This window comes from Notothenia coriiceps, unplaced genomic scaffold, assembly GCF_000735185.1.
Source record: "Notothenia coriiceps isolate Sejong01 unplaced genomic scaffold, NC01 NC01_scaffold00019000, whole genome shotgun sequence".
In the NCBI taxonomy this organism is placed as follows: Eukaryota; Metazoa; Chordata; class Actinopteri; order Perciformes; family Nototheniidae; genus Notothenia; species Notothenia coriiceps.
This window is the reverse complement of record NW_011351701.1, coordinates 340,955-355,401: the sequence shown is the minus strand read 5'-3', so window position 1 is coordinate 355,401 and position 14,447 is coordinate 340,955. Positions and strand designations below refer to the sequence as shown.

The following is a 14,447-nucleotide window of genomic DNA, read 5'->3' as shown; positions in this document are numbered from 1 at the left end:
TTGTGTGTGTGTGTGTGTGTGTGTGTGTGTGGGTGTGTGTGTGTGTGTGTGTGTGTGTGTGTGTGTGTGTGTAAAAATCAATTAATTTGTCTTTTTATGATTTTAATGTGTCTGATTTTTAAGAGAAAATGAATACAACTTAGATGGAAATTCAGACGGTTCTACTAATCAGGCCAATTCACTCTACTTATCTCCCTAATGAGATTAATTTTAATTAGTAGGTGTTAAATAGAAAAAGCCAATTAAACCTTGATAACAGAAGGAAAATCTTTCACATATTAATAATACTTAAGAACTAAAGGACTGTTTTTTAGACTGCAAGTGTAACTCACCAGGTTTCAAATTCAATTATTTTAGCGATAGAAAAAGTAGCCGTTGCATTTTACTGTATCTTTTTATTGGTAATGCTTTGAATGCTTTTTTGTCGTTAACCTTTACTGTGCAATGTGTTGCTGCATGTAGCCCAGAGATGGAGGCCCCGTACAGCAGTGAAGAGGAGAAGATGAGACTGCTGGACCTCTACCGGTATATGCACAGCCGCATCCACAGCACCTCCCGACCCCTCAAGCTCATCTACCACGTGGCTGAGAGGGAGACCCTGCTCGCCTGGGTATGTAGCACTGTCGCCATATACATCTTCTAAATACTGTCTTGGCCAATATTCACTAATGTTGACATGAGGGTGTGAACTGTAGATGTGTTTGAAGGATTACTAAAGGAAACATTTTCATAGATACAGTATGTTCATCTGCTTCCTTCAAAAAGATTAGATTAGATCAAACTTTCACTCTTATGTGTCTGTTCAATATGAAGCTGGAGCCAAGATACTGTTAGCTTAGCTTAGCATAAAAACAAATGGAAATAAGGGGAACATTGAGCTGTTGTGGTTTTACTGGGGGTTAGGTGTTGTACTATTTCACGACTGGGCACTGTCACTAATACATATTTGGGATGAACTATATTTAAGTGGCCGATAATGGGACAATTACATTATGTTTTTTTCTGATACAATACAAAGCCAAATTGCTTTCATTAATTTAAAGCTAGCATTTACAAATTCTGATACGATTGTTGGTAAAGCTGGTTTAACATCTGCAAATAACACACCGTTTTTATAGTTTGAGAGGAAGACAATACGGTATTGCAATTTTCTTGATGAACTGTACTAGAGTTCAAAAATGAATATTTGAACTCTTCTTCTTTTGTTGGGGGTAATACAATTTGAACAATAACACTTCAATAATAAATACCTTGATTTCCTTCAGGTGTGTAGAAAATACAGTTTATAAACTTAAAAAAAATATACAAACGTCTGAAAACAGCATTTATCTTATTGATCATTTCTAAGGCAGCAGGTTATAGTGATGGGAATTATGGCTCTTTGAAGGGAGCCGGATCTTATGGCTGCGTTCCTTTCGTTCCTCCGTTCAAAAGAGCCATTTTTTAAAAGGGGGCGGGGTTACTAGGTTTATCTGCGAAATAATCACCAGGATAATGATTGACTGCATTGCCAGACCTAATGTCAATAATCGGCATTGTAAACATCGACACCGGTGGCGCCATATCCATGTCATTCATGTCAGTGAATGTACTTTGAATTTACCCTCTGTATGTGTTAAGTAAATAAAGTTGCCTTGCCTTGAATGAAGTATTTCAAAAATGTCTAAATATTCTCATAATAATGCGGACCGTGACTTTAATTTGTCTTTGTTCTTCTCTGCCGCAGGTCACCAGTAAGTTTGAGCTGTACACCTGCTTCAGTCCTCTGGTGACAAAGGCCTGTGCTATCACTGCTATCACCAAGCTTCTGAGGTGGATTAAGAAGGAGGAGGACCGTCTCTTCATCAGATACCCCCCAAAGTATTCAACCACCCCGAATCCCAGCAAGAGCTCTCGAGGTGGTAAATCTGACCAGCAGGACTCCACAGATAACGGCTTCTTATCTCTTCTATAGGACTCTCTCTCTTAGCACTCCGCCTCATTCAACAATAGTTTGTACACTGGTTCCAAGATATTTTCGAAGCCTCTTTTGAAACATGTTGGACTAGACAAACATCGACTACTGGAATCAAACACTACAAACGTTTTACAATATTTAAGAAGGAATGAACTCTTTCAATATAGTAGTATTTCTTTACCTGAACAAGAAAGCATGTCATTGCGCCACTGCTTCTGATCAGAAACAGTCATGGCGAAACAGCATTAGTATGTTTTAAATTGAACTGTGGTAGACAAATAATTGCAATGATATTTAAATGTTTTTATATTGTTTTATTACTCCATTAAGACAGGAAATTCCCTCGCGGACAGTGAATGTATCGCAGACGACAGGCTATTCACAAGCTATAACTATTAATAGCAGTAAGTAAAGATGAGGAAGTAAAAATAACTTAAACTACCTTTCACAAACTCTGTAATAGAGATTTATTTCATGGAACAAAAGCACCCAATGTGACAAAACGGGATATGCAAGGCATGAATGCGTGGCATGTTTTCGGGCTCAGCATAAACTGGAAAAACAACAACTGGCTTCCAGAACAGGGATGTGCCTCCATGTGTCATTCAGGCTGCGTTACGAACAGGCAAATTGCTCTCTGTTGATTTGCACATCCCAGTGATGGAAATGTATTTCCCAGTCATTCAAATTTTAAGATGATCAGGTTTCATTCATGTTACATTTTGTGCAGAAAACAAGTAGGAGATTCAGCCTGTTACTTGACAACGTCATTATTTTCAGCTAGTGTTTTCATTGTCATCTAGTCTAGCTAAGAAGATGCCACTGAGCTCGCTCAATGATTATCACTCAACACTCGATGCAGTGACTTCAGGCGACTTTTTTCGATGACAGTTTTGTAAAGATGGTTTATAAACAGTAGCCTCATCCTTGTGTCCTTTGAGGATTTTCTTGTCAATTCAAGTCTTAAGAGTATGTCTATAGTATTATGAAATAAATCCCAGATTGCACAAATCTATACTTGTCCTGATTAAGTGGAGATGTTGTAAACAAGCATCATTTATTACCTAGCAGAAAATGACACATTTTCATCGCATTGTAAGTAATGTCTGATTTTCTGTAATATTTTCTGTGAGACTATCAAAATGTGGCACTAAGGCTGTCAGGATTTCACTACGATTATGGTGGCAAAAATAATTTATGACACCGAAATGTGCGCAATACCTAAATACAATTTGAAAATGTAATAAATAATGCTAACAAATTCATCTTTAACTTTTTATCATTGTGCACTTTTCATGAATTGGGGTAATTGAGTTGTTGACAGAAGACAAAACGGAAAGAAACAAGAGCTGCCGAATTATTTACATGTTATCCTACAAGCAGCATACACAAACTTGAACTCCAGCATCACCTGAAATGTTGCATCATTTAAAAATAATAATGTAATAATACAATATAATATTTGGCTCCCAGACTACCTAGTGTTCCATGTCGTAGGCCCTGATGTCAGACAATGAAGCCACTTTAACTTTAAAATGTTAACTCGTCTCCTTATACTTAGACATACTTGAAACCAGGGTTCGAGTTATGTGGGAGCCAATGGGAGCTGAGCTCCCACAAGGAGGGTCTGAGCTCCCACGGACGCAGTGAAATCATACGTCTGTGGGGGTCGCTAATACATTACCAACAACCATTATTTTAATCCCAAATAATGCATGTGTCAATGTAATGAGTATTATTTACGTTAACGAGGTAAATAGGCAAAAAATAAAAACATGTTTTCCAAAAGAACACCTGCACTGCACCTCCAAGGTGCGCAATACATTATTGCGCAATCTATGCCTGTGAGCGTGCTGCGCGAGCCGAGGATGATGTGTTATGTGGTGTGCGTAGTTGAACCTTTTCATATTTAAGTTTGTAGCAAGTAGAGGGCTGCTGCTGCTATGTGTGCATGCGTGCAGGCGTTAGTTTTAAAGACCCCCATAGAGCTCAGTTTATAACTTGAGCTCAGTTTATAACTCGAACCCTGCTTGAAACGATCATTTGACCTACAGAGGAAGATGTCGGACAAAATGTGAAAAGTCAACAGACAACACACGCAGGAAGTTGTTTCAAACAGCATTTATCCTTGTGTGAGAAAATATTGTCTCAGATTATAGATCCTGCAGAACAGTTCATGTGACATGATCCAAAACGTCCTGCTGTAGACGGTGCGTTCACTGCTGCCTACAGAGCTCTGTGCCTCCTCACTCCTACAGAATATATTCTGACATGTTGGTGAATACCATCACTATTACAAAGAGCTACTTAGCATCATACATAAATCTTTTCAATATTTTACTTTTTAAATAACACTCTCCTGCCACAAATTATAAATTAAAATCTAAATTTGATTTTCGCATTCCTTAAATTACTTCATGTAAGCCAATATAAACATAGATTTACATATTTACAAAACTATACACATGCACCTTTACTACACTGAGGTTGTATTTATATATGTATATACACTCACACGCACTGTAATGCCACATACAGTGTATGGCTACACCAATCCTACACGTTTTTTTTTTGTTTTTTTTAAACGAACCGATTGTGCTTTTCAAGTCATTTCAGCCAGATTAGCAGACAACTTGCAGGTTCTCCAGTGAGTGATCGCAGTAGACTTTGTTATGAGCACAAAATAACCAGCTTTCCTGTTGTAGTGGTTTCACATCTCACTAACCAAGTAGCTGCATCAGGTACTCCGACATTCTAGTATCATAACACAGTTTCACAATATGGAAAAATAAGTAAAGACCTCATAAGCCCCACCGACCACACATCTTAGCTGGACAGCAAGTTCAAGAGTTGGCAGCCAAATTGTTCTTAACATCTATCTTGTTGTATCTATCGAGCAATTTCGCTAAATGAGTTCACACTTGAATAGGGTCTGTAATTCAACGGAGAGCAGATCATTCAGAAGGAAATGTCTTTGAATTATCTTCCAAAGCCAAACTTGCAGTCCAGATATGACGTGAACATTAATTGGGACTTTCACACCCCATCAAACACAGTGACATTTCAATGGCAAATACAGTCTAAATATGTTTTGAATCAAGACGATCCCTTTGACAATTTCATATTTACACTTTTTTCAGCTAGTCTTGACTCACTTTGCCCTAAAATAAAAACTTTATATGAACACATAGCAATAGTGGTTGTGTAAAATCTTTTACAAAAATTACAGGAATAAATGAACAAATTCATCTAGGAAAATGTCTTCAAGCACTTTTTCTATCCATTTTATAAATCACTTCTAGGCAGCAAAAAACCTTCAAATACAACCAGCTTCCCCGCCTGTTCAAATAGCATTGATAAAGCTTCTATACATATACCCAGACATTTTCATGATAAAATATTTAAACTAAAATGTTATATAAAATTGGAGGGAGTGAAGTTAACATTTCCCCTGATGTGATTTAAATGTACCATGGCCCGGTCGTACGCAGTGTGCACAGATTTGCGAACACTGGGTTTCTTGCCTTCCATTAATCGCAGCTTGTCCACGGTGTCGTCAAGTCCCATCTGCAGAAGCTTGTCCCGAGGTAGCCATTGCCTGAAAAGCAGAAGAGACAAAATGACCAGGACTGCTCATGATAGATTTGAAACTCAGTATGAGGTTCTGAATCTTACCAAGTTCTTTTGGTGTCAAAGAAAAGCACCAAGAAGAGCTTTTCCCCTTCTTCTGTTTCTCTCAGTTCTCCCAGTTTGAGCACCTCCACGGGAGGCACTGGAATGGGGATGCCGTTGTGAAGAAGCCCTTCCTGGGGCATGTCTGGGTCAACGATCTGAAACAATGAATAATGTCAGTTTAAGTTACATGATTTTCACGCCCTTCTATAGGAAGCAGGGAGGCTTTTCTCTTTATGTCAGCTCTGAGACTGATGCACCATAACTCCAAGATAACTACATCCTCACCATAGCTGGGTATGATGGGTACCCTCTGCATTTGGCCCAAACTAGGTCCAGGGGTCCGAGCTCGGTCTCACTATCTGAACACAGAAGTGTAGACTGTCCTGTGAAGAGGATATTCCCATACATTCAATTCATTTGTATTCAGGACATCTTATTTTTTGAAACTGTATGGCTCATAGAAAGCTTTTCCGTTATGATCCAATAAACACACAAAAAGCAGAGGCATTTTAAACTACTTTAGATGGTTACAGTTTTTAGATGCATGGCTTATCATCATACACACCAGAGCCACAGATGTCTCCGTTCTCACTGCTTGGAACTTTTGCCAATGCAGGTTTTCCACGACTTCGTTTGGGCGGGGAGACGCTACAGCTGTAAACAAGAGGAGAATTATGATTAGAAAAATGTATGGTGAGACTATAGCTAGACTTAATGGCTAAGGATGTCAAAGACAAATGGGCCTCATGCAAGAATATGTTTTTTATTTTTGTGCTGAACATTTAACTTTCTCCTTGGAGGTTTTGCTTGGACGAGTGTTGGATTCACCAAAACTAAACCTGTTGTAAATGTCTTATTTTAGCGTGATAAATGCAAAGTGTTCATGACGAGGTGCTCCTATGTGAGATTCAAGAGAAGTCGGAGAGGTTCTTGCATGGGGTCCACTGCCTGTGTGGCTCCGTACTCACTTTAGTTTTTGGTCTTCATCATCATGATCCACAGAGGTGTGCTTTCCATTTGTCAGGCCTGGCCAAAACACAACTGAATTAGTGACAAAAATGGACATCTCAAAATACCTAGCTGTAATTTAGTCAATATTTAGTTCTTACCTTCTTCTCTGGGTGGTGTAGGGAGTTTATCAGCATCACTTTCTGAGCTGGGGCCTCTGGACCTCAGGTGGTGTGAGGAGGGGGAGGGGGGTGTGGGGGAGGCGTTGGGGGTGGGAGGTAAGCTGGTGATGTTGGTCACACTGGGGGGTTTTGGGCTGACCGGGGTGCTGTCCATCCCGTTGGTTTTCCCCTCAGATATTAGCCCGTTCTGTTGAGGCGGAGACTTGATTTTGACCATCCGCGCTCCATTCTTAGCTTTTTTGAACAGAACAGACGTACGGCGACCGACTCCAACCAAAGGCTGAGTCGGGGGGGTTCCCAGCGGAGTGACCTCGTGAACAGCCTCTGTTTGTGAAGACGGTGTTTCACCAACTTCAGCCTCGTCTTCACCTTGGCTTTTGCTTCCGCTGCGGGATGACCTCTGACGCTTGTAGGAGCGCCCAGGAGAGCGCCGCCCTCCAGGGGCGATGCCCAGGACGGGGGGTTCCAGAGGAGCCTCGCCTGGAAGAGGAGAGGACACTGGGCAGGTGAGCTCCAGCACAGGCGGAGAGTCATCTGCATCAAAGACAAATGTTATAGAAGAACCATAAATAAAGCTAAAACAATTACGTAATAAGTAATTTATGAACTCAAATCTCGAGACTTCTCTGGTTGCAGCTTCTGCAATATTAGGATACAGTGCATTTTATTGTATTATTCATGAACAATTTGGTCTTGAACTGTTGATAGGACAAAACAACATCACACTGGACTTATGGAGTTGCAGCTCGATAAATACATTTAAAAAAGGCATTAACGACATGAAACTAATTTTTACCTGATGCAGAGTTTGAGACGGCTGTCAAAGGTCCATTTTTAACATTTGTCTTCTTTTTCTTTTCCTTCTTCTCCTCTTGTTCCTCCTCTTCCTCCTCTTTCACATCCTCCTCCTTGTCGTTACCGTTTACAGACTGAGAGTTTTGCTGCGGCTGGTTCATCTTCTGTCTGAGACTGTTGATCTCTCGCCGCAGCAGCCTGATGCGTTTGGTTCGACCCCCACTGGTGCGCATGGATGCAACCACGTCCAGTTTGTCCAGCAAAGCCTTCAGCTGCTCCTCTGTGGTCAGGTGCAGTCTGTTGTCTGGGTCCAAGAGAGAGTCCACTGTAGGGAGGACAAGAAGACAAAGGAAATAAATACAGAGATGAGGCATGAGGGTGATTGTTGCAAAGAACTAGCATGTTCCACACTCAACTCACCATCATCCCAGGTGCAGTTGGAGAAGCCATGTTTGTTTGGAGACTCTGGGAGATGCATGCCAGTGCTGGGGTCCAGGCCGATGCTCTGAGACTGCCTGTGGGCGTGACGGAGAACAGCTCCGCCCACCTCCTTGAGTTGTAAGGCTGTCTTGTGAAACATGGTGTCCTTGGAGTTGTACTTGAGGCAGTTGGAGATCATGAGGTTAAAGTCCTTCTCTAGGTCTGCGATGGAGCAATAGGCATGTCCCTCCAGTTTGGTAACCATCATGGAGAAGTCCATGGGTTGGGAAACAAACTCCAGGTAATCTGGGACCTCGGAGGATGATGGGAATAAGACTGTTAGCCGGGTCAAAGACAAAACAGATGCAATGCTTGGTATGAATCGTGTATTTAAGTTGTTTTCTAACTGCACCAACCTCTGACTGATTGACCGGCTGAGAGAAGATGTTTGCCGTGTCCTTCTCCTGCAGTTGTTCCAAGGTGGATCGCAGAAGCACCAGCGCAGGGGTCAACTTCAACTCAAGAGCAGCCTGCTGAATTTTCATCTAAAGAGTGATGACGCAACACACAGCAGAGAGAAGCGTACACCAAGGTTACTCCACAGGGTCATGTTAATAACAAATGCTGAATAGAGCAGAGACTAATGCTGCATTCAAGGACTTTTTCGTTATTGCTTCATCCGCCTTTTCATTTCACTTAGATGATTCATAGATGGTAAGATTTTAGAAAATAGACAAAAACAAAATGCGACTACTTCCAAGGTTGCAAGGTTTTCAGATTTAACTGTGCCATCAATCATGGATGGGAAAAAATTAGCAAGTATTCACGTTTGAAAAGCTACATTTTATGGCAAAATGGCAGAGTAGTTCTGTGGCTCTGTCAACGTGCTTATTAATGACAATACAGAAGGGTGTAAAAAATACCCCCGAATAATTATAGCTTGTCTACACTTCCTGTTCACCGCACCTGTTCTCTCTTTAGCCTCTCTCTCTTGCGGATGAGTTCCACCAGAAGCCTGGCTCTTTCCAGGTCTTGCCTCAACTTTTGCCAGTATCGTAGCTCCTCTCTTGCAGCACACAGCTTCTCATCAGGCTCCCTCTGAACACAAAAGAAACAAAACCATCAAACTTTTTATTCATCTTTCAAATCCATCCCAATCAATCTTTCTTCCAGCTTTGAGTTGGAGCGCAGTGATGAGATACCCTTCCTCTGAGACTAAAGTGTGCTAAAGGTATCAGGCGCCTCTTGAAAAGTGATTTAATTAGTCCCTTAGGTTTCCAGAAAGAAATAAAATAATAATGATCACATCGCACACTCAAGTCTAAATCCATGCAATGAGGATTTTTGTGAAAAATTGATTGGATCCCAATTTGATTTTTTATGTTAACAAGCTTAAGTTTGTATAAAAGGCTAACATAGGGACATCAGATTAAAAATGTACGATGTCATACAGATGTATTTTAAAAACCTGCGGATACGTTTAGAGAACATATACATTTGAACCTGCATTTTATGACCCTTAAGCAGCTCAAGTCATTCCCTACCATTATAAGAAAATTGGCATTAGATTAAAAATAAATACGGTATCCATAAATGGTTACACACCTCTACAGCTGTGAGAGGTCCACAGCAGAGATGAGAGAGCTGTGAAGGGTTGTGTGTGGAAGCCTGCCATGTATTTAAATCTGCCATTGCAAGTGTGATGTCTGGGCTTATGTTTTAATTTCAGTGTGAGAACACAAACATGGTGTGAAGTGCTCAGCTCCCAGTGACTCCACTGACTCTCAGAGGACTTCATTGGTTCTCTGAAGGTCTGATCATCTAATGACTAGGGATGTAACGATATACCGAATATCGCGGTATCGCGGTAAATAAACTTCCCAATACCGTCGTGAGACTGAAAAAATCTACCGCGATTTAAAAAAAATAATAATAATTTAAAAAAAAAAAAAAAATTTTAAACACTTTTTTTTTTTTAAACCTTTATTTAACCAGGTGGTCCCATTGAGATCATCGATCTCTTTTTCAAGAGAGACCTGTCCAAACTGGCAGCAAGTAGGTTACAACATGAAAATAAAACAACAGATAACACAAAAGGACATCGTATTTACAGGGCTACATTTACACACCTAGAGACATTNGTGAAGTGCTCAGCTCCCAGTGACTCCACTGACTCTCAGAGGACTTCATTGGTTCTCTGAAGGTCTGATCATCTAATGACTGTTAATGAAAATGGGCTTTGATAATTAAAATTGGTAATGTAGTTATATATTAACTTCTAAATCCATATGCAATCAACTGACTTTTTTATCCAGACGGTGGTGTGTTCTTATACTTAAACGGTGTTTTCCGAAGTTAGATACAAACATTGCTATATGCAATGCCTTACTTACAGCATGGCATTATATTGAATTATTACCCTTGTATGTCATGATACTAATTGTCCTGTTGAGTTACATTACATTTAGCTGACACTTTTATCCAAAGCAACGTACAATAAGTAAATAAGTCAGTTCTTGAAAGCACCCCTAAATTAAATAATAGTTTATTTATATTTGATCAGAGTATTTTTTTCATGTTTTAAACACATAAATACATTATCTCTCTCCTCACCTGCTCTGCAGTCTTGTTGGCCTGTAGATGGGAATGAAGTCGGCGTATTAAAGGCATCCCATTTCGTGACTGTCGTTTCAGCAACCAGTAGTTATGAAGTCTCTGCATGAACTGATTCTTCCTCTGGACTTCCACTCCTGTGCAGATCTTGTTCAGCCTGTGGAGATTTAACAGTTTTACATTAAAGAAAACGGTGCAGCAGTACTGTCAGTGATATGGTTAGGCCATTTAAATATCAATTCATAAATATACATAAAATACTTTTTTAATGCACTGGATCCAAACCTGTGTCAAAAATACTACTAATACATCTTGTAACGTAGCAGAAACAACAGTAAATCAATAAGGCATGCTTTGTATGTAAATGTCAACAGTATGCAAATGTAACACCTGTGAGATGGGATCTGAGGCACAAGCAGCACAGGCACTGTTGAGCGGCGTGATGACCGACCCTTCGTATTCTTCTTCTTCTGGCCCTTGGTAGCCTTCTTGTTTGGTGGTGTTGGTGGGGGGCTTTGAGTGTAGGACCTCTGACCCCGGTTTCCCCTTCCCCCCACCAGTCTCCCTTCGACCGATTCGTCCCCAGACCCGTCCCGTCGGGACCCCACCGGAGAGTGATGCTCACAGAAAGCAGTTTTCTTCACAGAGAAGGTGGTGCCGTTGACCCCAGTCTCCCGGACTGGGTCTATCTTCATAAAGAGGCCGGCCTTCTGGGCGCAGGTGACATGAAAGGCTCTGTAACAGTTGGCTTTGTGGCACTGGATGGACGCTCCTCGGCCTTTCTGCTTACACAGGTAGCAGGTGAGCTTCCAGCGAGCAGTAGGGATGTTCTTCACCCCCTCAACAGGCTCCAGAAACACTGTGTTGGCAAAGCACACCTCCGGTATCCATATGGCGCAGACAACATGGGCCCAACGTCCATCACTTGTCTGTTTGAAGGCACCTCCTCGGTTGGGACAGAGCACACAGTCTACAGGACGGGAGGGGGACTGCAGGCAGCAGCGGCACAGCCACTGACCCTCGGGTACGTAGGGCACACCGTAACACTCCTGGTGGACGGCCAGATTACAGATGTCACAGAACAGGATGACATTACTGTTCAGACATTCGTCGTCCAGGCAGACGCAGCAGAAGGCGTCCTCGTCCACGGCGCTCTGGGACAGGGCCTGGTTGCGGGACTCCAGGATGGATTCCCTCTCCAGGCGATCAATCAGCAGCTCAAAAGTGTCTGCAGATACAGAGGCATACCCGTCACACACCCTCTTTTGATTAACCATCTCCAGCCAGGCCAAGTCCTCCTCGTCCATGTCGTACTCAGCCACACTGTCCTGCTCCTCCATTGACTTTTCTATGTAACGATAGTAGGCTGTTGGGAGAGGAGCTGCCTCTGACGGGGTAACGGAACTCAGCACACGAAAGACGGGCTCGGGCAGAGGGATATGGTTAGATGGTGGGTGGAGGGAGTTAGTAGGTCCTGAGTGTTGCTGGGAGCCGGACCGTTGGTTCTGGTGAGACGTATTTTTACCACTCCTCCTACTTTTACAGTTTGAAGGTTTCCTGCATGATCTGGTTTTGCTCTGCGTTTGTTCACTGTTCTCCTTGTTGCTGTTGCACTCAGCAATGTCCTGGGCCATCATCTCGTCCTCGGTAATAACTGGCAGATGATCTGTGATGTTAATCCGATGAAGCCTTCCTTCAAGATCCACTTCCACTATTTTCTGTGCCTGAGCGTACGTTAAAGTTTCCCTGGATGGAGAGAGCTGCAGTCTGTAGGGCGAGGGGGGCCGCAGCTGGCCAGACGATCCCCTGCCCCTTCCTCTCCCTCTGCCTCGGCCCCTACCCATTTTGAGTCCGCTTACAACTGTCTCACATTCCCACCTGCTCACCTTCCGCATGGGAGTTTACACCAGCTCCCTGACAGATACAGAGAACAAAAAATTAATGAATTAAATATACAAATTAATCATTTATGAATAAATAAAATGGGTACAAACATATGTAATAATTGCCCTCCGAGATTGTTTATCTGTTATTATTTTTGGTGTTCCTATGTGTGGCATGATACATCTTACCCTTATTAATCATACTTCTTGAAGAGAGCTTTTATATTTTTGCATTTATTGACTAATGACTAAAAACTCATCTCTTTCGACTCCACTTCGAGCAATACAATTACCAACAAAGCACTTACATACTAATAAAGGACTGGCTTATCTAAAGCTAGTTGAGTAGCACTTGAAATGTTTTGGCTCTATGAAACCTGATGTATTCTGTTTTCTTCAAGTTTGTATCTTCTTGGTCGAATGCACTTATTATAAGTCGCTTTGGATAAAAGCGTCAGCTAAATGCAATGTAATGTAATTGTAAGCCTTGTTGTGATTCTTTATCAATCCTCGTCACAACATTTAATAGGTAAAAGGGGTCAACTCAGTATGACACCTCAAGTACTCTTACTGCACAAACACAACTACTGTGAGTTGCACTGCTCGCATGTATGCACCTCAGCTGTCTCTCCATTGGTCCAATCTGGAGCCTGATCACTCCCTCATTTCCCTCAGCCCAATCACACGTCAGTATCCTCTATTTTTTTCCTTGTTGCTGTGCGTAGTTAGGTTGAAGAGCGCTAAATACCAACCCGAGTATCTAACATCTGTCAGCCATTTTAAGCGCACAACAGCACAGACAACATTTGGATTGCAAGTTGATTAGCAGCCCAATTATATATGCCAACAGCAACCAGAAAGCAGGCGCACTGTATGCACCGAGCCTGAATTCAAAAATGACTTGCATGTATACATTAGTTCACGTCACTGCAAATATGCAACGTTTCGGCTGCAGCTTTGTACTCCAGACCCCTGCAAAAAGACTGTCTCTCTCTCTCGCTGATGTGATAACGTTACTCGGTCGGACAGGACACACTAGAAGTCGTTTAACAAAACGGCAGGTTTCCTAAGCAACGCTGAAAAGGTCGAAAATATCAGAGTGCTTTACCTTACAAAGTCGTCCTCTCCAGTGCGAGTGCCAGACAGAATAATTGCACCTAGCCAAATGTCAGCTAGTGACAGACTACAACCAAGGCGGACATGCTAGCCTTTAGCTTAGCTAGCCGGTAATTCAGGAGCGACAGCGTCATCTTCAGCCCTTCACTTCTCCGCTGTTACTTCGGTCATACACACAAACTCGACCCGGTTTCATAGTTATGTTTTAAACCTTCCAAATGGTGCTTGTTCCCAACTTAAAGGTAGCAAAATGCCGAAGATATCAAATTAATGTTCCTTGGATGGGGCTAAATATTCAGTCAAGATGGCTAGAAAAATACGCCCCTTTGGAAAAAAAACACCTCAGCCAATTGTAGGAGGCCGATTCACCTCGCGCGCAACGCGCATCGTTTTTCGATTGGTTGAAGAGATAAACCGAATTCATCGAAGTCAACAAGTAGATCATAACAGAAATAAGCGATGAGAAAAACAACGAAGCATATATTGCGCGCCTTATATCCTGGTCTTAATTTCCCATAGGTAGGCCTACCTGATATACACCTGCTATCTCTCGGGATACATAGTAATTTAAACAATCCAATATCGAAGTGATGACCACATAAAATACAAAAATAAACTATATAAAATACGAAAATACTAGCTTATTTTACATGATAATAATGTATTCATCTAGTTAACTATGTAAGCAAAGTGCCTGTACATTCCTTGTATAAAGCAGTTAACAAATAATCAAAATCCGTGTCCCCTTTCATGTTTTTTGAGAGCTTCACACCTGAATCACACCGTATTCATAATCAGTGCACTTGATTTCTATGTTTTTTTTCTTCTGTTCATTGGTCTTGACCTATGGATATTGTA

The 14,447-nt window shown here is 41.7% G+C and overlaps 2 protein-coding genes across 3 annotated transcripts in view; one reads left to right on the top strand and one right to left on the bottom strand.

The window, feature by feature from the left end:
* mon1bb (MON1 secretory trafficking family member Bb) overlaps positions 1-2,989 on the top strand; it is a 6,004-nt gene extending 3,015 nt beyond the window's left edge. Inside the window, exons 5-6 of the mRNA XM_010778217.1 lie at positions 463-610; positions 1,727-2,989. Coding sequence (XP_010776519.1) covers positions 463-610; positions 1,727-1,954 — 376 coding nt within the window. The 3' untranslated portion in view covers positions 1,955-2,989. The remainder of the gene's footprint in view (positions 1-462; positions 611-1,726) is intronic.
* Positions 2,990-4,283: 1,294 nt separating this feature from the next.
* Positions 4,284-13,895, bottom strand: brpf3a (bromodomain and PHD finger containing, 3a). 2 transcript variants are annotated; one of them, XM_010778215.1, is made up of 13 exons: positions 13,582-13,895; positions 10,981-12,504; positions 10,591-10,747; positions 8,944-9,075; positions 8,394-8,522; positions 7,978-8,290; positions 7,559-7,882; positions 6,742-7,296; positions 6,601-6,658; positions 6,198-6,286; positions 5,918-6,015; positions 5,633-5,787; positions 4,284-5,555 (listed from the first exon to the last, which is right to left on the bottom strand). In XM_010778215.1, exons 2-13 carry the CDS (start codon positions 12,483-12,485, stop codon positions 5,372-5,374), a joined length of 3,699 nt encoding a protein of 1,232 aa, XP_010776517.1. In that variant the 5' UTR covers positions 12,486-12,504; positions 13,582-13,895; the 3' UTR covers positions 4,284-5,371. The 2 variants fall into 2 exon arrangements, with proteins under 2 accessions (XP_010776517.1, XP_010776518.1); XM_010778216.1 differs by having other exon boundaries at positions 5,918-5,991.
* Between the last annotated feature and the right edge of the window lie 552 nt (positions 13,896-14,447).

Excerpts from the sequence above, each read along its gene's own strand:
- brpf3a (XM_010778215.1), bottom strand. The coding sequence starts at position 12,485 with ATGCGGAAGGTGAGCAGGTGGGAATGTGAGACAGTTGTAAGCGGACTC. Across the intron at positions 7,297-7,558 it reads CGTCTCAAACTCTGCATCAG|ATGACTCTCCGCCTGTGCTG; the intron begins GTAAAAATTAGT and ends TCTTTGATGCAG. Across the intron at positions 6,016-6,197 it reads CGGAGACATCTGTGGCTCTG|GACAGTCTACACTTCTGTGT; the intron begins GTGTGTATGATG and ends TCCTCTTCACAG.